The sequence below is a fragment of the Natrix helvetica genome (genome assembly GCF_964273705.1).
Source record: "Natrix helvetica genome assembly, chromosome: 5".
NCBI classification, from domain to species: Eukaryota; Metazoa; Chordata; class Lepidosauria; order Squamata; family Natricidae; genus Natrix; species Natrix helvetica.
The window spans coordinates 91390815-91412535 of NC_138551.1; the positions used below are offsets into that span (position 1 = coordinate 91390815).

At 41.4% G+C, this 21721-nt stretch overlaps 1 protein-coding gene across 2 annotated transcripts in view; it reads right to left on the reverse strand.

Moving 5' to 3' along the window:
* Positions 1-21721, reverse strand: part of DLG5 (discs large MAGUK scaffold protein 5) — a 154126-nt gene that overhangs the window by 39867 nt on the left and 92538 nt on the right. For both annotated transcript variants that reach the window (XM_081956495.1, XM_081956494.1), the window contains exons 11-19: positions 20731-20863; positions 19823-19950; positions 18530-18705; positions 16689-16792; positions 14884-14976; positions 11228-12253; positions 8733-8868; positions 7041-7185; positions 1328-1449 (exon numbers count right to left, since the gene is read on the reverse strand). In XM_081956495.1, coding sequence (XP_081812621.1) covers positions 1328-1449; positions 7041-7185; positions 8733-8868; positions 11228-12253; positions 14884-14976; positions 16689-16792; positions 18530-18705; positions 19823-19950; positions 20731-20863 — 2063 coding nt within the window. The remainder of the gene's footprint in view (positions 1-1327; positions 1450-7040; positions 7186-8732; positions 8869-11227; positions 12254-14883; positions 14977-16688; positions 16793-18529; positions 18706-19822; positions 19951-20730; positions 20864-21721) is intronic.

Sequence of the window (21721 nt, forward strand, 5' to 3'; positions counted from 1 at the left end):
GAATCTCAACAGGCTCAAGGTTGACTCAGCCTTCCATCCTTCTGAGGTGGGTAAAATGAGGGGCCAGACTGTTGGGGGCAAGAGGCTGACTCTGTAAACCTCTTAGAGCGGGCTTTAAAGCACTGTGAAGTGGTATATAAATGCTATTGCTATTTGGATTTGCCAAATTTGAGTTTATGAAGATAGCTCCACTGATTTAAACATACAGTTACTTCAATCAAAGCAGGATCGGAGAGCATCTTTAAAAAAATAATAATGGATTTAGGAATAGAAGGCAACCTCTCCCCATCTCTCAAAAGTCCCTTTCTCCAAAAAATGCTGATCTTGTAATCAACTTTAAGTGACCTTTGCTGCATGGTCAAGAGCAGAGGTGGTAAACTGCCGGTTTGCACCGGTAGTTGCGGCAGAGCAGGGCTCCGCCCACCCACCCAGACGTCATCAAGGACGTTCTGCGCATGCACTCCCACTACCGAACCAGTAGTGAAGAAAATAGGATGCTGTTACTGGGTCAAGAGTGAACTAAATATTATATTTTGTCCTTATGGATGGACTCCACGGTAGGTTGGAAGCCTCTTATATTCAACTCTTCCATCCCTTTTTAAAGTTTCTCATCCAGAAATCTCCCTGTTTTGCAATTAAAATGAAATCCTTGTTCCTACATGTTGTGTATGTAGCAAAGCAGAAAACCTACCTGGGTAGGTTTTATACTTAGCTACACACACACATCAATTCTGCTTGTCTACTACGCATAACAACACAGGTTAATAACTGTACATTGATGCCAGAGTATTATGAAAAAGATACAATGCTAATTAGTCTATAGGTACAATGCCAATCAACCAAAATAAATCAGATATGATACCAATCAATCAATCTAATCAATACATAACATTTGTGGGTCATATTGAGGTTTGTGTAAGAGGGGCATGGTGGCCTAGTGGTGAAGATGCTCGCCTCCCACTCGGAAGGTTGAGGGTTCAATCCTAGGTAGCGGCAGATATTTCTCTCTTATGGTGCGAAGAAAAGAATACCTGCTGTGAACTTCACATAGGCATCAGGAAGGGCATCCAGCCAGTAAATTCTCAGCACCATTCAGTCACCCCAAATTAAGGGATTATAGGATCATAAAAAGGAAGTTTTATTGACATTTGTGAGACAATAGAAGGTGGAAGAGTGGTGGCCTCACCACCCCCAAAAAGACCCTCCCCAGAACATTTCAAGAACTCTCCTGTTCCCAACAATGTCACTCTTCCAAGGGAAGCCCATATCTACAATGTACCGAGACTACAGAAACAGAGCAGACCATTTCTTCTTTCAGACATCTTACCCAGTCTTGCACTAGAAGGCAGTGAATTTGAACCGTGGGATGATCTTGAGCGTGTATTTTCAGAGCACTCACTGGTGTGCTTGTGACTCAGATCCAAACTGAGATGTCCTTGGTGTTGAGTACTGAAATACAGAAAATTGGATTTTCACTCACATGCACCCAACAGCAACATCAGGGGCATAAATGGAATAAGACCTATCTCTGTCCCATAAATATGACATGAATCATAGCACAATGTGTGATGCTTTTGTCTGGGACCAAATCTTAAATTGTAGTAATTTTATTATGATTACAGACCAGTGTTACAAATAAGACGCATGTTAAAACAAAAGAAAACTAAACCCAAATTAAATTTAAAAAGACAATATAATATTTAACAATTGGTGGTGGATTGCCATAGGGCAGTCAAAGCCTATCAGTTTTGCAGACAGTATTAACAAAATTTAGCTACCTTCAAAGAAGCTACATCTGATTCAGAGGTGAAATTCGAATTTTTTTACTACCGGTTCTGTGGGCGTGGCTTGGTGCACGTGGCAGGGGAAGGATACTGTATAATCTCTATTCCCTCCCCTCTCTGGTTCCAGCCAGAGGTGGCATTTGCCGGTTCTCCGAACTACTCAAAATTTCCGCTACCAGTTCTCCAGAACCTGTCAGAACCTGCTGAATTTTACCCCTGATCTGATTGATCCAGTAACAATTGTACATTTAAAAAAAGAATTGGTGTTTCCCAGGGATTTTATCAGGTGAGGTGTTATGAGATGACCACCCATGAATCCTTATAGGAGGTACAATATATTAGGACACGAGGTGTCATTTTGGTAGACCCTTGTCCATAAGGAAAAAGTCTCTGACCAAATCTTCAATCAAATATATATGTGTAGGCAGCTGTGGAGGGAATCTATGTAACGTGAGGCTGGGATACAGCTACTTTAAAAAGTTCTTGACCTAAGCTGCACCCTCCCTCACGTTCATTCTGAATCTAAATTTCTCGACAGTCCTAATGAGTTGGCTTGATTGTGATCAGTGGTAGGTTCCTACCGGTTCGGCCAAACCGGTAGTAATTTGGCAGGCTGGTTCATTGGAACCAGCAGCGACCCAGGCCTGCCACACCCCTGAACCGATTCTCGGGGCAGTGCTGTAAACACTGCCATCTTGGTTTTTTGCTTCTGCGCATGCGCAGAACAATTTTTATTGTGGGGCACAGCCATGAGCGAACTGGCAATAGTGACTGCTGGAACCCACCCGATTGTGATGATTCATTCAGATGCTTTCCCAGATACCTCTCCAGATGTCAGCTTAGAGGAGGATGAACCACTGCCAGGCACTTCAAGGAGGGGAGTTGGTCAATGGCTCCAAGCTGCCATCTGAGAGGAATTTGGCTGCAGAAGGAAAGCCCTGAGGCTTCAGGTGGGGAAAGAACTCAGCTGCAGTGATGAGGAAGAGGAACTGCCTGCTGTATCTGATGCAAGAACACATAGGGCATGGAAAAGGCAGGAGCAGAGAAGATCAGCCCGATAACCTGCGAGGAGGCAGCCTCTCCTTTCTTGATGGGCTGCGCCAGAAGCTGGCTATTTAGCACAGCAGACAGAGGGAGGTAATGCTGGGAGCAACCTGTTCACTTCCTAGCTGAGTGTTTTCTGGTCATTGTGATTCTTGCCTCACTTTGAATTGACACCGTGCTTTGGCTTGTATTGTGCCTTGTGAACTCTGGACATTTCTTGCCTTGTGATCTCTCTTCTATTGTGGATTTCATTTTACCTGGTGGGTTTATTTTGATTGGAACCTTTTTTTCCAATCAATTTTTTATTTTTTATATTCTTTATACATATCACTGTGTGAATGGTGTGATAATTGGGTAACACACATTTCAATACACGTAAACATAGTCTCATTATTCCTAAATATTATATTTCATTTCCATTGTTTCATATTATTTGTATGTATCTTTTATTATCCTTTCTGAACCATCTTTCTGTCCTTTTGTGTATCTTAACATATTAATATATAATTATTATTTCCCCCCCCCCACTATTTTCTATCCCTATTTTAACTCCCCCCCCCTTTCATATTGCTATAATATTCAAAGACATGTTTTTCCCCTATTTTGTTGTTCACATTTCCATAGTTAAATCAAAGTTCCATCCTTCATTCTTCCATTTTTCAATATTTCCTTATACAGGTTTAGTATCAATCACAATCATTTATACATTTAGGGTATTTCTACTTATATTCTTTCCAGTTCTTCAATCCATATAATTCTACTACTAATACACATGTTTAGGTTAATATATATATTTATATATATAGTTCCCTAATTGCCCATTGTTAAGTTCTAACCTTCCACTGTTATTCATATTTTTATACATATTTAGTAGTACAGTCATTCAAAATCTATTTTCTGATTGGGAAACTTTCAAGTGCCTTGTGGACTCACTGGCCATTACTCTGAGGAGTAGCATTGGCCTGCTTGTGGCTGGACTTAATTGAGACAGTTCTGGGTTTTGAGTGAAGGGAACTGTATTGAATTGAATTGTAGCCAACGTCGCGACTATATGGATGTGCGGTCTCGATGCCCCGAGACCGCTGCCGATACTTTTGCCGCTGAATGGTCCAATCGGACCCAAACCATCCCGTAGAGATGGTGAACAGGAAGAATATGTCTTGCTGATCTCAGGGACACCGCAAAGTCCCTGATCGATCCAAGAGAAGTTCTTCAAGCCGGCGACCAAAAGTCCAGCCCCAGGCTGATGAAGTTGGGACAGCTCCGGAACAGAAGGGAAGTGGAAAGAGAAAGTGTGTCCATCTGGTGAGGAAACTACTGTTTTGGAAAAGACTGGCCAAAATTTTTTTTAAAGTTAAATTAAATCCGAAAGCAGAAGAAAACAAGCGGAGAAATTAACCTATATTGGATTGCTTTGGATAGTGTGATTCTTTTTCTTTGTAATTCTACTTTGTGGATTGAAGTGCTCGCAACTCTTTTTTTCTTTTTAAAGAGAACGGATCAGTTTTTCTTCTATTTTTTTATTTTTTAATCTATGGATTAAAGTCATCTTCTTTATTTCGACAAGGACTTTTATTTCTTGCTATGGATGGGGGACAACAGACTTAAACTCAACCCCTCCAAGACTGAGTGGCTGTGGCTACCGGCGCCCTGATTCAACCAGTGGACGCCATCGCTGGCCATAGGGGGCGAATTACTGCCCCCCGTGGAACGGGCGCGCAATTTGGGCGTCCTCCTTGATGCCCGGCTGTCGATGGATGACCATGTGACAGCCGTGGCGAGGGGGGCGTTCCACCAGGTTCGCCTGGTGCGCCAATTGCGCCCCCTATTGGATCGGGACGCCCTACACACAGTCACTCATGCGCTGGTGACGTCTCGCCTGGACTACTGCAATGCTCTCTACATGGGGCTCCCCTTGAGATGCACCCGAAGACTACAGCTAGTTCAGAATGCGGCCGCGCGGGCTATCATGGGAGGAACAAGATACTCCCATATAACACCATTCCTGCGCGAGCTGCACTGGCTGCCTGTGGTTTTTCGGGTGCGTTTCAAGGTGTTGGTTACTATCTTTAAAGCGCTCCATGGCATGGGACCTAGTTACCTGCGGGATCGCATCTCACCTCACACATCTCTACGACCTATCCGCTCTCACAGGGAGGGACTCCTCCAGGTGCCATCCGCCAAGCAGTGCCAACGGGTGGCGCCTAGAAGTAGAGCCTTCTCTGTGATGGGCCCAACCCTCTGGAATGACCTCCCCCCCGATATTAGAACTATTAACGACCTCCGCTCCTTCCGACAGAAGCTTAAGACCCACCTGTTCCAATTAGCTGGCTTAGCCGATTTATAGCTCCATCTTCCACCTCCTGGCAAACATTTTATTGTGGAATTTTTTAAGGGAATTTTAATCTTATTTGTATTTTAATTAAATATGGTACAGTATATTTTCTACCTCCTCCGTCTACGTCTATGTCTATGTTTATGTATATGGTTTTTAATAATGACTGTACACCGCCCCGAGTCCTGCTTAGGAAAGGGCGTGGTCTAGAAATAAAAGCTTATTATTATTATTATTATTATTATTATTATTATTATTATTATTATTATTATTATTTCCATTTAAGACCTCTGTTTCTTTTAAGTTTGAAATAACATTAGAAGTGGGAAGCAATACTGCCACTTGGAGGCTGGAGGCTTGAGTTTTTGAAACAATGCACTTTCCCTTTTCCGTTTGATCTCAGTGACTTTGTATCTCGAGGCTCTGAAACTTGTTTATAGAAAGTGATAAGAAGCAAGGGCACGAATTGTTTTTACAGGTGCATATTGAGAGTCTTACTGGCAGTGGGAGAGAAAAAGAAACAGAACCTTCTTTTTTGAAGATCATAAATGAACTTGTGTTCAAGCTAATTTAATATAAGAAGCCTTGAATGCCAGAGTGGCAGTATCTACCAGCTTGCCAAAATGGCACAATATTCAAAAGAAACATTAACTTTGCAAAACATCTTGGCCAGGATTCAAAATTTATTAAAAATAACAGAGAGAATTGAGAAAAAGATGGAAAAAATAGAGTTTATAACAGCAAAAAATGATAGGGTCAGAGTTCCAAAAATTGAAGGGGAAAATGATTATAAAAACAAGACAACTGATTACTTTACCAGTGGAGTGAATGTGGTTGAAAGTGGGGAAAGGGGAGTATGGAAAAGGGAATTAGATCGACAGGAACTCTAACCCAGATTTCAAGGCATGGAAGAAGAAAAAAGAGGAAAAACGATGGATTCAAGGACAGAAAACTTCTCAGAAGCAAGATTGACAATCAAAGATGTTTAAAATAGCAGATGGAGGGCATCGAGATTACTTAAGTGATGCTACAAGCAACAAGGTGCGGAGAGAAGTCCACAAAAAATTTATTAAGGAAAAAAATAGAAGATCAATTCCACAAATGACAAAAGAAATAAGACTGTATTATTACTGGAAGGATACAGGCTGATATATGGAAGTTGATAATAAAAAATTAGTTAATTTTAGTAATTAGTGATTAGTAATTTAGTAATCTCTAGAGTGCTATGTTAAATAAATAATTGATAAGGATAATAAGGTACATACATGTGTTGGTTTGATGAGAGGAAATTTGATATAATTAGTGAATGAATTTCTGTTAAATAATAACTATAACAATAACAATGAAATGACAAGGGATATAGTGAACAATATATATATGTACTGGTTTAATAAAAGAAATTGGGATATAAATTGTAAACAGCGATTTGGAAAGGAGGATTAGAAACCTTGTTATCAAACATAATTAATTTTTACTTAGAACATGCTATAAAGGGGTAATGTTATTAGATGATATTAGAAATAATTAATGAAATGCTACTATGTGGTTGTGTTTTTAATTTTGGACTATTTCATGCAAAAGGATGTTAAAACAACCACAGTCAAATGAGAAGCGTGGTATGTTGATAGTAAGATATATAAAGATTTTTGATTTAAAATACATAATGTGATTTGAATCATAAGTAATGATTGGGGAAGAGATGCATGAAAGTTATTTGTAACCAATCGACACACTTCTACAATATGTAATGAAAGACGATTTTTTTTGTGTGTGTTGTGTTTGTTAACCAAAAATAAAAAAAATCTTTTTTTTAAAAAAAGAGAATGCTACGATTGAGGGAATTATACTTCTGTTCAAGATTCTTCTTCTCTAAATACCTGGGATGCAGGTGTTGGTGGCAATATTGATTGGTTGTCGATGAGCAATTGCTGGTGGCAATTCGATGACTCCAGGCTGTGTAAATAGGATTTCTCATCACGGCAGTCACAGCAGAGCATGGCGCAATGTTTCTCGGGATGGTACCTATACAACAAAGTGAAGTTAGAAGAGTAACCTCTGCAGTATTGTAGCTCAGCCATAATAGATAATGGATCACTGCAGAAAAGCTGCCCCAAAGATACATGTATCCCCTAACTTCCAGGTGCAACTTAATGTGTTGGGGATCCCCTTGACAGCACTTCATGGCATGGGTCCAGATTCTTTGAGGGACTGTCTCACCCCACTGATTTGCCCCACTCGTGCTGGCAGAGGAGGCATGCTGCCGGTCCCGTCAGCCCAATTGTAACAGGGCCTTCTCTGCTGTGGCTCCTGCCCTCTAGAACATCTTACCCCCCCCCCCCGCCCCCAATGTGAGGTTGGCCCCAACACTCCTATCTTTTCTTAAGGGCCTAAAGATGTGGGTCTGCCAGTTGGCTTAGAGCCCCAGTGGGGAAAATCAGCCCAATGGAGGGGGTTGATTGAGTAACAATAATTGCCCCTTCCTCCTCCCCACTCCCCATGTGTCTTTGATTTTAAGGACTGATTTTAACTTTTTATGTTTTAGCTTTTATGTAACAGTCAGCTGTCCAGAGTTATCCTACTGTAAGATGGCGGCCAATAGTTTTTTAAATAAAATAATAATAAAATACATAAAAATACATAAAACAATAAAATAAAATAATAGAATAGAATAAAATAAAATAAAATAAAGGCCCAAATTTCCATTGGTAAGCAAGACAGCCATTAACTGAATCCACCACCACCACCAATTTCACCACCTTTCTAGCCAAAGTTGTTAAAGAGAATTACTGCAATTGTTAATAGAATAAACAGAGTTGGAAGGGACCTTGGAGGTCTTCTAGTCTAACCCACTGCTTAGGCAGGAAACTTTACGCCACTTTAGACAAATGGTTATCCACTCTCTTCTTAAAAACTTCAAGTGTTGGAGCATTCACAATTTCTGGAGGCAAGTTGTTTCACTGGCTAATTGTTCTGTCACACAAATTTTAAGTTCTAAGTTGCTTCTCTCCTTGATTAGTTTCCATCCATTGCTTCTTATCCTGCCCTCAAGTAAATTGGAGAATAGCTTGACTCCCTCTTCTTTGTGGCAGCCCCTGAGATGTTGGAACACTGCTATCATGTCTCCCCTAGTCCTTCTTTCTCTTAAGCTAAACATACCCAGTTCCTGCAACCGTTCATTGTATGTTTTAGCCTCCCCTAATCATCTTGGTTGCTCTTCTCTGCACTCTTTCTACAGTCTCAACATCTTTTTTACATCATGGTCACCAAAACTGGATGCTCGGCTGTTAATTGAATCTGGCTTCCCAATGGACTTTGCTTGTCGTAAGGTCGCCAAAGGGGGATCCCCTGGCCCCGGGACTCTGCAACCATCATAAATACATCCAAATTTTGATCAGGTGACCGTGGGGATACTGCAACCGTCGTAAGGGTGAAAAATGGTCATAAATCACTTTTTAAAAGTGCCATGAACGAGTTGTAAGCCAGGAAGTATCCACAGTCGGGCAGGAGTCCTACAACAAAATAAAGTCTCAAATGAACAGACTTGTCACATGCCAATCGCGGGTACTAACCTCCGGACAAGCTTCCGGTGTATAAAGAGGCCGACACGAAACCGTCGCTATGCCGACTGGCCCGTTTGGGTGAATAGGTTGGCCATTCTTGTACCTCTGGCAGGAGCTCTTCACTCGCTGGAATGTATTTCTGTACCTGGGGAGGAAAATCCAAAGCATATTTCTATATTGATGGGCAATACTTTCAACAGGAGCCTGTACCCATTATGAGACCTCAATTTATAAAGGGGAGTTGCGTTTCAGAGTGGATTTGATTTAAATCAAGTTGATTTTAAACCCCGATTTAAATCATGATTTAAATCAGTTGTAAAAAGGTTTGATTTAAATCAACTCTATTTAAATCATAATTTTTAAAGAGCAACTATCATCTCTGTCCCACAGCGGCTCCTCCTCTGACCCGCTGTTGACTCACCGACCGTCCCATTCACTTCAATGGAACAGCTGGTTATGCAACAGTGACACAATAAGGTGAGGGACGTGGCGGGCAGCAGGTGAGTGGACGCCCGCTAACAGGCGCTGCCATGATGGATCTGAAATGACAGGAGCTCTTTAATATTATATTTATAAGCTGATTAGAAGGTTTCACTTTCATTTTTACTGCTTGTCCTTCCTCCTCACATTTAAGAGCCTGGTGGTACAGATGCATTTCTCTTCAAACCATCATACAGTTTGTGGTGCACAAAGATTTGCAAAATGAATGGTTCCTGCACTTTATTTTATGATTTATGTCATGGTTACTGTGAAATTGTGTGAAGGTATCAATGCAGTGCATGTGCTCTCAGCTTGCAGAGCTTGGATTCATTGGATCAGTTTACCAAAAATGTCAATATTGCAGAATATACAGCCTCATGCTACGTAACTAAGTTCCATTTCATGCTGAATAAACTAAATTATTGATCCATCTTAAATAGAAAACTATCTTTAGATAGATTTTTACTCCAAAAGTATTAAAATAAATTTGCTTGGGGCCTATGTGATTTAGATCCAGATTCCAAATAAATTGTATTCCCAGGATATTTAAACAGAGCTGACTTATAACTACGTTTTTGCTTTAATTTGGGTCTCAAGCAACAAACTGCAGAGTTGAATGATTGATCATCTCACAAGAAACCTTAAATGTGACTGGAAATGCCATTTACGGGTGATCCTAGACTTACAAAAGTTCATTTAGTGACTGTTCAAAGTTACGATGGCACTGGGGGAAAAGTGGCTTATGACTGCTTTTCACACTTATGACCGTTGCAGCATTCCCATGGTCAGGGGTTCAAAATTCAGAAGCTTGGCAACTGACTCATATTTATGTCGGTTGCAATGTCCCGAGGTCATGTGTTTTTGCGACTTTCTGGCAAACAATGTCAATAGGGAAGCCAGATTGACTTAAAAGCCGTGCTACCAATTTAACAAAGGCAGTGATTCGCTTAACAACCGTTGGTTGTTAAATGTTGTTTGTTAAGAAAGGTTGTTAAAATGGGGCAAAATTCATTGAACAACGGTCTCACTTAGAAACAGACATTTTGGGCTCAATGGCGATTGTAAGTCGAAGACTCCCTGTACAGAGTAACACGGGCAAACACTTGGCAATAATGTCAAGCACAACTGGTTTTTTTCCCCGAGATTAAGATTCCTTTAATCATTTAATTTTTATTATGGTCACCCAGATTTTCACCCTCTTTTTGGAGGGAAAAAGGTGTGTCTTATACTCTGAAAAATACGGTAGTATAAATGAGCTGAAAAAAGAAGTACTCTTCTGTGGCCAACTCGCTGTGGACAACTCATCACAGCCAATGTACTGCAGGACAACTCACCATGGGCAACTCATTGCAGACACTGTGAGACAATTCAACAATTCAATTTAATTACTTAAAATAATTTTTAAAAATATTTTAATTTTTGTCTTTCATTAGAAGCTCAGCTGCTTACCTTCCAAGTCAACAATGGTAAGTAGAACAGCGAGGGGAGGGGATTTAGTTGTGCGGCGTGATTGAGATAAGCAAGAAAGCAGGAAATAAAGGACAGGATACAGCAGGGCCAGACCCAGCTGATCATCAAAGCAAACCGGTTTGTTCCCTGCTGATCGTCAGAGCAATCAGTTGCTTGAATCGGTCTGAACCAGTAGAATCCCAGCCCTGATTATGCCCCTCCTTTGGCATCTTTAATTTAAAAATTCTATTCCACCAATCCTTCACTACTGATGCTACTCTTGTTCCGTGGATCGCTGACCCACTGAGAGTTGGCCGTGGCAAGTTAGCCGCAGTGAGTTGGCCGCAGTGAGTTGAGCAAGAAGTTAACCAATGTGCTATGCAATACACTTTGATGTCAGAAAAGATCATTGAAACCAGGGCTGTCAAATTCGTGGCCCGCGGGCTGGATGCGTCACGCGCTGGCCATGCCCGGTTTAGCGCTGTGACGACACGAGTTTGACACCCCTGATTTTAAACCCTCAAATCACTGGGGAAAGGATTGGCCAGGATCCTTTTTCAAGATCCCATATCTACCTGCTGAGGTGGATTAGGAATGGGCACGGGGGTTAGTTTATGCCTGAAGGCGGGAGCAGATTTGGGCCTTGGTCTTTTGATTTCAGGCTCTTCCACTCTTTGAAAGCCAACGTCCTCTTCGCAGGATTTTCTGGAGGGCAAATGTCCAGGGTCTACCCCCTCTTCCCTGTAGTAATGTCCTGAGGGTCTACCTCGCCCCTTGAGAAGGCAAGAGTCTGGCTTCAGTTCGATGGAGAGCGGGGGCTGGGCTGCAGCTGGACTAGGAGGGGTTGAGCCCATTGTCACGGTAGACTCCGAGGCAGAACTGGCTTGCTGTTTGTGTTTAAATTTAATAGAATCACTTCTGGTCGGAGGTGTTGGAGGAGTGGAGATGGCTTCTGGTTTTGAAGTTTGGGCTGACAGTCCCAACATCGGATTGGGAGACAGATAATCCATTTTGGGAGGGGTCAGAGGTCTTTTGAAAGTGTCTGGGTCAAAGATGGATTTTCTTTGTTTGGGCTTTTTGTACACTGAGAATTTTTCCGTTTCTGCTGGAGCTACGTTGACCACAACTTTGGGCCATGTGCCACCACTGTGCTTCCCGCCTGGCCCTTTGTCTAAGGCACTCTCCAGAACAATGCAGTCTGCAACTGTGGGATCAAAGGAAAGCCTTTGGTTGTCCAAGTTCACTATCCCATAACTCGGGTCTCCATAGCCGTCTGGACCAAAGGATTCAAGGCTGTGTTCCGAATTACTGTGGCACTCGTGGGCCGTGTTCCGGTGGGAGTCACTATGTAAAACGCTACTGGAGAACGGTTTCAGACTGCAATACAAACCATTCTCTTGATCGCTCTGATCCTTCTTGACATCCATGATGTCCGGGTTGAAAATATCAGTTTGGGTTGAACTGTTGTGCTTTAAGTTTCTTTTATTTTGAACTTGTACTTCGGATGCGTGAACCCGGCCGTTGGAGATCTTCTCCGAATCCTTAAGATTTTCAAATATGTTCTGCCCACTCCAAGAGGAACTTGAGCTCTGAGGATAAACCTAATTGGAGAAGAAGCAACATGAGTATGAATGAGTACAACATCAGGAGTGGCCAAAATGTTTGGGAAAAGCGTATTTTCTAAAACTAGCTAATAACACCACTTATTTATTTATTTTTTGGAGTAGTATCATAACATTATATATCAATGGAAAGATAATTTAATCAAGAATGTAATGCAATAACTTTTATGAAGGATTTGCTATTAGAATAGCAGTTATAAAAAAGAAAAGTGAAACGAGATATACAAAAATTATCACCATAGAAATAGAAATAGCAATTAGTTATATACCGCTTCATAATGCTTTACAGACCTCTGTAAGCAGTTTACTTGCCTCCAACAATCTGGCTCCTCATTTTACCCACCTCGGAAGGATGGAAGGCTGAGTCAACCTTGAGCCTGGTGAGATTCGATCTGCCAAACAGCTGGCAGCCAGTGATCAGCAGAAGTAGCCTGCAGTACTGCACTCTAACCACTGTGTCAGCACAGCAGTGGTTGGAGTGCAGTACTGTGCACGAGATATACAAAAATTATCACCATGTCAGTTAATTCTTAGTTGGGTAACCTTTAGCATGAAATATGGCCTTACAAAGTCTTCCCATGGAGTGAACCAAGTCTCTCAGTTCTGCAGCTGTGATAATGTGAAACCAAGATTGAATGATTCCTTCTATTAACTGGGTTTCATTGCAGGGTCGCTTCTGACTAACAAGTTTCTTTAGTCGGCTACATAGATTTTCAATTGGGTTAAAGTCTGGGTTATTCCCAGGCCATTTCAGCAGTGGAATATGATTAACTTGAAACTCAAAAAAAAAAAAAAAAAAAGTGGTGTTATTAGTCATCAAACCTCAAAAATACAATTTTCCCAAAAGGTTTCCACAATTTTGGCCACTACTGTATATGCATGTCTGCTGGTTCTTTAAGTAATGCTGAATAATATTCTACAGTTTGTAAAATATTTTGAGCTAGATTTGAAAATATGAGAATGAATGATATATTATCCCCCACAGCAGAGAGAAGCAGAGATGGTTAAACTGACTCTTTTATCTAAATAAGACATTATATTTAATTTTGTCTTTATTTTGAAATTGCTTCCAGATTTTGGGTTTGCAATGGGGGGGGGGGAATGAAACTTTGATTCTGTTTTTGTAAACTAGCTAGGGTCATTGTTATAGAAATGGCTTGTACGTACTGTTGTGTAAAGGCAAAAGTTGTGGTTGTAATGTTGTTACCCTACTGTGCTAAAGAAAGTCGGAAGTCAATGCCTTTTTCTTTCTTTTTTTCATCCATTACACTCTATCCCTTCTTTTTCCCTCCCTTTTTCTTCTTACTTTTCCATGATTTTTTTCTTTGTATTTTACACTTTGATAAACTAATAAAAAGTTAAATCATGAGATGGAACACCATCAGCAGGAAATTAACAAGGCACTGCTACAAAATTTATAAATATGGTTGTGCGATAAAGCAGTACCAAACTTACATATTGATCTACCAAGCTGTGGATATGCTGCACTAAAACACATTAATATTTTGTACCTTTATATTGTTACAAGAAAAGCTGAATTCTAACAATCATATAAAATACATTGATTTTTGGAATTTATTCTGTCATTTATACTATTTTTTATTAATTATGGGATGGGGAAAAATCCCACTAACAGAGTTTCCTTACCCTAAGCCCGTGACGGTGAAACTTCGGCATGCATGCCACAGTGGCACAAAGTGCCATATCTGCCAGGACATGAACCAGCAGCTCTAGCGCACATGCGCATGCTGGCCAGCTGATTTTTGGCCTTTTGGAGGGCTGAAGGAGGCCGTTTTTGCCCTCCCCATGCTTCAGCAGCCTGGGGAGGCCCAACAAAACAGGCCCAAAAAGCCAACCAGAAGTTTGGAAATGAAAAAAGCCTTCCCTGGAAGCTGGAAACGGATCATTTCCAAACTTTTCTGGAACCTGGGGAGGGTGAAAACGGCCTCCTCCAGCTCCCTGGAGGAAATACCAAGCTCAGCTTGGAGGTGAGTAGTGTGGTGCACGTGGGGGGATTTGTCCATGCATGTGCATGGGGGGGGGGGCGCTTTGCATTATGGGTGCCGGCCTACAAATGCGCTATTGCACACGCGCCCTCACTTTTTTGCCCAACAACAAAAAGCTTAGCCATCACTGCCTTCTAGAAGTGTTGGACTAAAACTTGTAAAATCCCAGAGAGTATATACATTTAAAATAGCACAGAGAAGTGGAATTCATTACTCTAAGATCAAAGAATGGCCAAAATTTTGATGGCTTTAGAGCAAGGATGTCAAACTCAGGGCCTGGACTCTCCCAGCATCCATTTTTGCTGGCAGATGTTGCAGGAGGGTTTCTGTTGGTGAATGCAGTTAATTCCCAATGTGTAAATCAAGAGAGGGTTTTCTTTGCAGGGAATCTGTTTCTTGCTTCTGCGAAGAACAGTAGTAATCATTTTCCTCAATCTTCTGGTATGTCATTATCATGTTCCGAGGAAGAAATGGGGATTGTGTATGGTGGAATGTAAGAAGAAGCCCAGTACAAAGGTGGTTGGTACAAAGATTGGAACCCTCTCCTATTAAATAAATGTTATTCACCGACAAAAGACTATGCACTCTTTATTCCCCGCTCACCTTCATCAACGAAAGCGTAAGGGACTCCCTGCAGTTCCGCAGAAGAGCTTCACATTCGGTCAGTGATTTATTATCTAGTGCAATGCCGTTTATCTGCAGAAAAAGGAAGATTATCAAGCATGCAACTGTCAAGCAAACACTAGGATATTCACTGTATTCAATATTGGTCTTCCAGGTTCACTTTCCATACCCAGAAGATTTTTTTTGTCTATTCCTTTATTACCGCTTGGATAGGTAATTCTGCTTTGGGCAACCTTGGGAACCATACGCATAATGATAGCAATGGTTTGCATCAAATTTCAGTATTAGACTAGTAAGGCAAGTGAGAGCAATTTTCTGAGCCAAAATGTCGGGCATAAAAGACCAGATCCACACAGGAAGGTACACTTAAAACTGATTTATTGCTTAACGGATTATGCACAGGAATCTTCTCAACTATCAACACCCACTTGGAGTTAGATAAGAGTCAATGGAATTCACATTGTGGCTACGTAGAGATTCTAGACCAGTGTTAGTGAACCTTTCGGCACCTAGTGCCAAAATGGGAATGTGCGTGTGTGAAACTGGAAGAGCAGCCGCCCCGTGTGTATGCGTGTGCGGGAAGATGATCTTCCGGTTTCTGGTGCGCGTATGCACACCAGTCACCTGGTTTTCCAGTTTCTGGCATGCATGCATGCACAAAGACTAGGTGGCTGATGCGCATGAATGCGCCAGAAACTGTAAGATCATCTTCCCGGTGTGTGCATGCCCACTGGGCAACTGCTCTTCCAGTTTCTGGCGCTCCCGCATGTGTGAAGACCAGCTGGCCGACATGCCAGAACCTGGAAGAGCAACGGGTGACGGCTCGCCTGCCTAGAGAAATGGGTCTGCGTGCCACTTCTGGCACGCATGGCATAGGTTCGCAATCATGGTTCTAGGCGGATTCCTCTTTTAACTCCGCCTCCAAGTTCTGCCACTCCTTTCCCCTGCACACAACATGTTTTGGAAGAAGAGGAACAAAATGGGCAAGATCTGCAAATAGGTTCAGACCATGACTTGTATATGGAAAGGGCCAGGATGTTCTTCTCCTGGTTAGAACAATTAATCAGTGGAACAACCTGCCTCCAGAAGTTGTGAATGCTCCAACACTGGAAGTTTTTAAGATGTTGGATAACCATTTGTCTGAAGTGGTGTAGGATTTCCTGTCTAGGCAGGGGATTGGACTAGAAGACCTCCAGGGTCCCTTCCAACTCTGTTATTCTATTCTATTCTATTCTATTCTATTCTATTCTATTCTATTCTATTCTATTCTATTCTATTCTATTCTATTCTTACTCCTCTCCCTTTTTCTGCTAAATCCATTTAGTGCTGCAGTTTTTCTAGAGAGCCCTTGATTTACAAACAGTCATTTAGCGATCGTTAAAAATGACGACTGACCCAAAAAATAGGACTTACCACTCGGATCAGACGTTCTGATGGTTAGACCCCTTCCATGGTCATGTGACTTCACTTTGGGTGCCTGCAAACCTGGCCACATTTGTAGCTGTATGCAACATCCAGTGACCATGTTTTAGGACCGTTTCCCCCCAAACCGGCAGCTATTTCCAGTTTTCGGCAAAATCGTGCCCGTAGCAAGCCATCAGGTCACTTAATGACTGCAGCATTTATCAAGTACTTTACAACCAGTATGTTTGTTTGTTTGCTTACCAACTGCTTGATAGTTAGCATGTGACTTTAGAAGAAATGATTTCTGCTTAATAGGCTAATAGGCTTCAACTCTTGCCCAATTTGAATTTCTATCCTGAAAAGATTGAAAAGTAACTTACAGCAATGATCCTATCTCCCACAGTGAGGGATCCATCCTTGGCAGCTGGAGTGCCACTCGTTACGGTGGCGACAAAAATTCCATTTTCCAGACCAATTCCACTCTCTGAAATGGAGCAGCCAAGGTGAATTTATTAGCAATTCTCTCACACAAAGCTTACTGGCATGCACAATCAGTCTTTGCTTATAGCCATGTTTGAGGGTTTGAGTGTGTGTGATTGTTCCATGCTTGCTTCCTTGCAAAACGAAGCCTGGACTGGTTGAACCAGCCTCAGTCCCCCAAATCTATTCACCAGTGGTGAAGTTCAATTTTTTCTACTACCAGTTCTGTGGGCATGACTTGGTGGCCGTGGCAGGGGAAGGATACTGCAAAATCTCCATTCCCACCCCACTCTGGGGCCAGCCAGAGGTGGCATTTGCAGGTTCTCCAAACTATTCAAAATTTGCACTACCGGTTCACAGAAGCTGTCAGAATCTGCTTGACTTCACCCTTGCTATTCAGCATTCAGCATACATTTTCAGAATTCTGAAGGTTTAATATGTTTTCTTTATAGCAAGAGCACTTAGACTTATATACCACTTCACAGTGCTTTTACAGCTCTAAGCAGTTTACAGAGTCAGCCTATTGCCCCAACAATCTGGGTCCCCATTTTACCCACCTCGGAAGGATGGAAGGCTGAATCAATAGAAATAGCACTTAGACTTATATACTGCTTCATAGTTCTTTTACAGTACTCGGTAAGCAGTTTTCAGAGTTGGCATCTTACCCCCAACAATCTGGGTCCTCAGAAGGAAGGATGGAAGGCTGAGTCAACCTTGAGCAGGTAAGGATCGAACTGCTAACAGTGAGCAGTGAGTCAGCCTGCAGTACTGCATTTTAACCACTGCACCACCTCGGCTCTTTACAGAAATGAACTGATTATTTCTCTTCTAATTTAACCAGTACAGTCTCCTTGGTATGCATCTATCATTTGAGCAGCTGATCTACCTTGTTTCTACCTTACCTGTAGGTGAAATCTTTGATGTAAGTCTACAATGGTAACTCCTGAAAACACACAATTTTGTTTTGAGTTCTCAACATCTGGCAGCAACTGGATGACTTTAGAAACTAAGCAAAGCCTGGTTTGGTCAGGATTTGAATGTTAAAACTCCAAATGTCAGGGATCAAGCTAAATTGGGAAGATCTTTTTAAATCATCCAGAATGATACCCTATTACTGCCAAGAAAAATACTGTATACCAGTGGTGGGATTCAATTTTTTTTACTACCGGGTCTGTGGGCGTGGCTTGATAGGCATGGCAGGGGAAGGATACTGCAAAATCCCCATTGCCTCCCAATCAGCTGGGACTCAGGAGGTAAAGAATAGATGGGGGCGGGGCAGGTCAAGAGTTGGTATTTACTGGTTCTTCGAACTACTCAAAATTTCCGCTACTGGTTCTCCAGAACTGGTCAGAACCTGCTGAATACCACCCTGCTATATACATTGAAATCCATGAATCAAACTGATCCAACTGAAGAATTGGAATTGGAAGAATTAGAAGGACCTTTTTTACCTTCGAATTTAGGAAAGTCGGTATCCTAAGAGCTACTGTACATTGCAATACAACCACAGCTGTTGCAAAAAATGAAATTCTGATGTTTTAGGTCACTAATACACAGTAGAAAACATCTTCCATTAACGGACATTTCAATCTCAAACCAGAAAAGCATACCAACGTACTTATTCACTTTGGTAGCAAATCCATGAAGAATGCAGTGGAAAAATTGACTGGATCTCTGCATATTTGTTAGCTGGCAACATCTATAAATAACCACAGAGTCCAAAGCAGCACGAGGGCCTCACCTTTATGGCCTGAAAGGTTGATGTGCAGCGGAGTGACCACCTTCCCTCCTAAGGACTTTCTTCGGCGAACCAGCATATTGATAATTCCTCCGCCATTAAGGACTGCTTTTATTACTTGCTTTTTGTCTTTGTTGGTGAGATCTACGTCGTTTATCTTCAGGAGCCAATCGTTCACCCTGGATTAATTAGAGCAAAACACACGACCTTTGACATGACCAAACATACTGTATTTTTCGGAATATATGAGACACACTCCCCTCCCCCCAAATGAGGGTGAAAATTTGGGTGTGTCTTATACACCGAATGTAGTCCTGCCTACCCGCCGGCCCCCACCCTTTGGCCTCTGCCTCCCATCAATTTGCCTCTTTGGAGCAAACAGCCTATTTCAGTTTCAGCTTCAGCACAGCTTGATTAGCACAAGCAGCTGATTGTCAGTTGGATCGGCCTCCTGACGATTAGCTGTTTCAGGCTGCATGGATTGCCATTCCCTATTGCCACCTCTGCACGCCCCGAAACTGAAAAATCTTCTTCCAACATTAGCACAAAATTTATCCATTCATTTTGCCATCTTTGGCAATCAAGATGCAAGCAACATTTTAGCTATTCCATTTCTTTTGATAAGTAGGCTTCATATTTATGTGTTCCTGGCAAATATAACCGCCAACTACCCATGTGGTTCTTCATGAATTTATTTATATACTAGCAGATAACCCGGTGTTGCCTGGGTATTTATTTATAGGGGGAAAATGTCCAGACCAACCGTAATTTCTAATGTTGGATTTTCCCCCTTACCAGAGGGAGCCCCCTTGTGGAGTACTGCGAATCCATTACCATGGCAACTCCACTGTGCTGTACAGTAGAAGCCATTTTACAGCAGTACAATATAAGTCCTTTTAAGGCACAACAGGCTGTATCTTAACAGAATACACACACCCCAGGAGTGTTAGGGGTGTCTTACCCACACAGTATTTTTTTCCAGAGAGTAAGTCATCTGTGTACCAAGTTTGGTTGAAATTGCTTGAGGCATTCCAGAGTTATGCTGGAACACCCACACCCACAAATATGTATATATACGTATATAAAGAGATTCACTTATCGATAATTACAAGTTATAATGACTAGCGATTATTATAATTTATCATTATTCTCTTGCTTTGCATGTACACTGAGAGCTTCTGCACCAGAGACAAATTCTTTGTGGGTCTAATCACACTTGGTCAACATAAAAATATTCCATTCAAATAAAAGTACTCAATTCAACTCAAGGGTTTGGACTAACTACCCACAGTATACCTTAATCGTCCATCCGCAATACTTCCTTTATCGACTTTGGTAACAAAAATTCCACAGTCTCCAGGAAGGTAAGGTTCATTCACTCCTTCGGCCACATCAAAACCAAGAGCCTTCAAATCCATGTCCTCCTAAAAGATACGAATGCAACACACATCACCTGTAGTGGTTTTATACTAAAGACGTGTGAGCAGAAGTCAGATGTTACTTTCCATCCTATCTCTGTTTGCTGGAAACGTCCAAGGAGCAGAGCTCTATTGCCAACCTATAACCAGTGTCGTAAAAATATCCCAATAAAAAGGAACACAGAAAAACCACAAGCAATAAATCTTACTTTAAGATCAGAGGTTTATTTGATGAGCAATTTGGAACTTGAATAGCCAACATAGCAATGCAATTCCACAACAAAACTTACATTATTAAGCCATTGCAATGGGATCCAATGACAGATAGCAAGTCCTACCGGGACTGCTATTGGGCAAAGGGCACCATTCTCATCTCAAGTCACATTTCTTATATATATATATATATATATATATATATATATATATATATATTTTAGTGACATACAAATTCCATAGTTTCACTTCCTGGTTCTTTCTTACATTCTTACTGACCGTCCCTCTCTGCAAACACCCATGTACATTTGAAGCTCTCAGCCATTCATTACTTTCAGTTCCTCATTTCCCACCATCTCATTCTTCCTGCTCTAAATATATCCGTACAAATACATACTTTGTAGAAAATGCAGCACACAAGTCAGCCCATTAGAAATATCTCTGGTACATTTTGAAATTATGTTAGTTTAAAAAAATTGGTTCAGTGAAGCCTGTAAGCTCACTCCTAGGCCTTATTATCTGCAACTTTCCAATGGATAGAAGTCTCTTCTCACAACGTGGATTTTAACTTACCCTGTCTTTCTCAAACTCTACTACTTCTGTTTCCCACTCCATTGAATCTGTGTCAATAGCAGAATCGTGGGAACTGTGAGCCATCAGCTGTCGAAACCTTGCTTCTTTTTCCAACTGATTCTCCATCTTCTCTCTGTTGGAAAGTTGAACGTCACAATCAAACGAAAGGATAACTTATTTTTTTCTCACCCTTACACGCTCTGGATGACAGGATGAACGTCCTGATTTCAATGCTGGATTCCTTGCGTTCCGATTTAATGTAATCCTGATCGCTGTTTAATAGGCAGGTGTTCAAAAAAAAAAATGCTACCTTGAAAGAAATCTGCTAAGTCAGCAAACAAGGAATCTCTCCTAGACCATTTAGATAGGAGTGTCATGATTTATTTGTCTTCCAATTCAAAGTTTGTCCTATAAACAGATCCGTTCTTTCCTTCTTTCCCATATATTGTGGGTTTTCAGGTTTTAATACATGCTTTTTACCCATAACACATTACATATGCTTATTACAAAAGTATGTGGCTCTTTCTCCCTCTCCTTCCTTCCCTCCCCCTCTCCATCTATCATGCACACACTCGCAATGTGTGAAATTACTGCATTTGAAATTAAACAATATAGATAGTCCTTCACTTACAACCATTTTTAAAATGTCTATGGAGATTCGCCATCATCAAGAGGCAATTGGACTTTCTGGTTTTCCTTGAAGAGGTTTCGCTTCTCATTCAAGAAGCTTCTTCAGCTCTGAGCGAAACGTCTTCGAAGAAAAACCAGAAAGTCTAGTTGCTGTTTGAAAGAAAGCACCTTTGGGACAACCATTTCAATTTCAATTTCAATTTATTTGTGCTTCTAGACCGCCCCCTCTCCCAGAAGGGACTTGTTTAGTGACCAAGGTTACAATGGCAGTGAAAAAAATGACTTGTGACCATTTTCACACCTACGATTGTTGCAGCATCCCCATGGTCACATGATCAAAATTCGGGCACTTGGCAAGTGA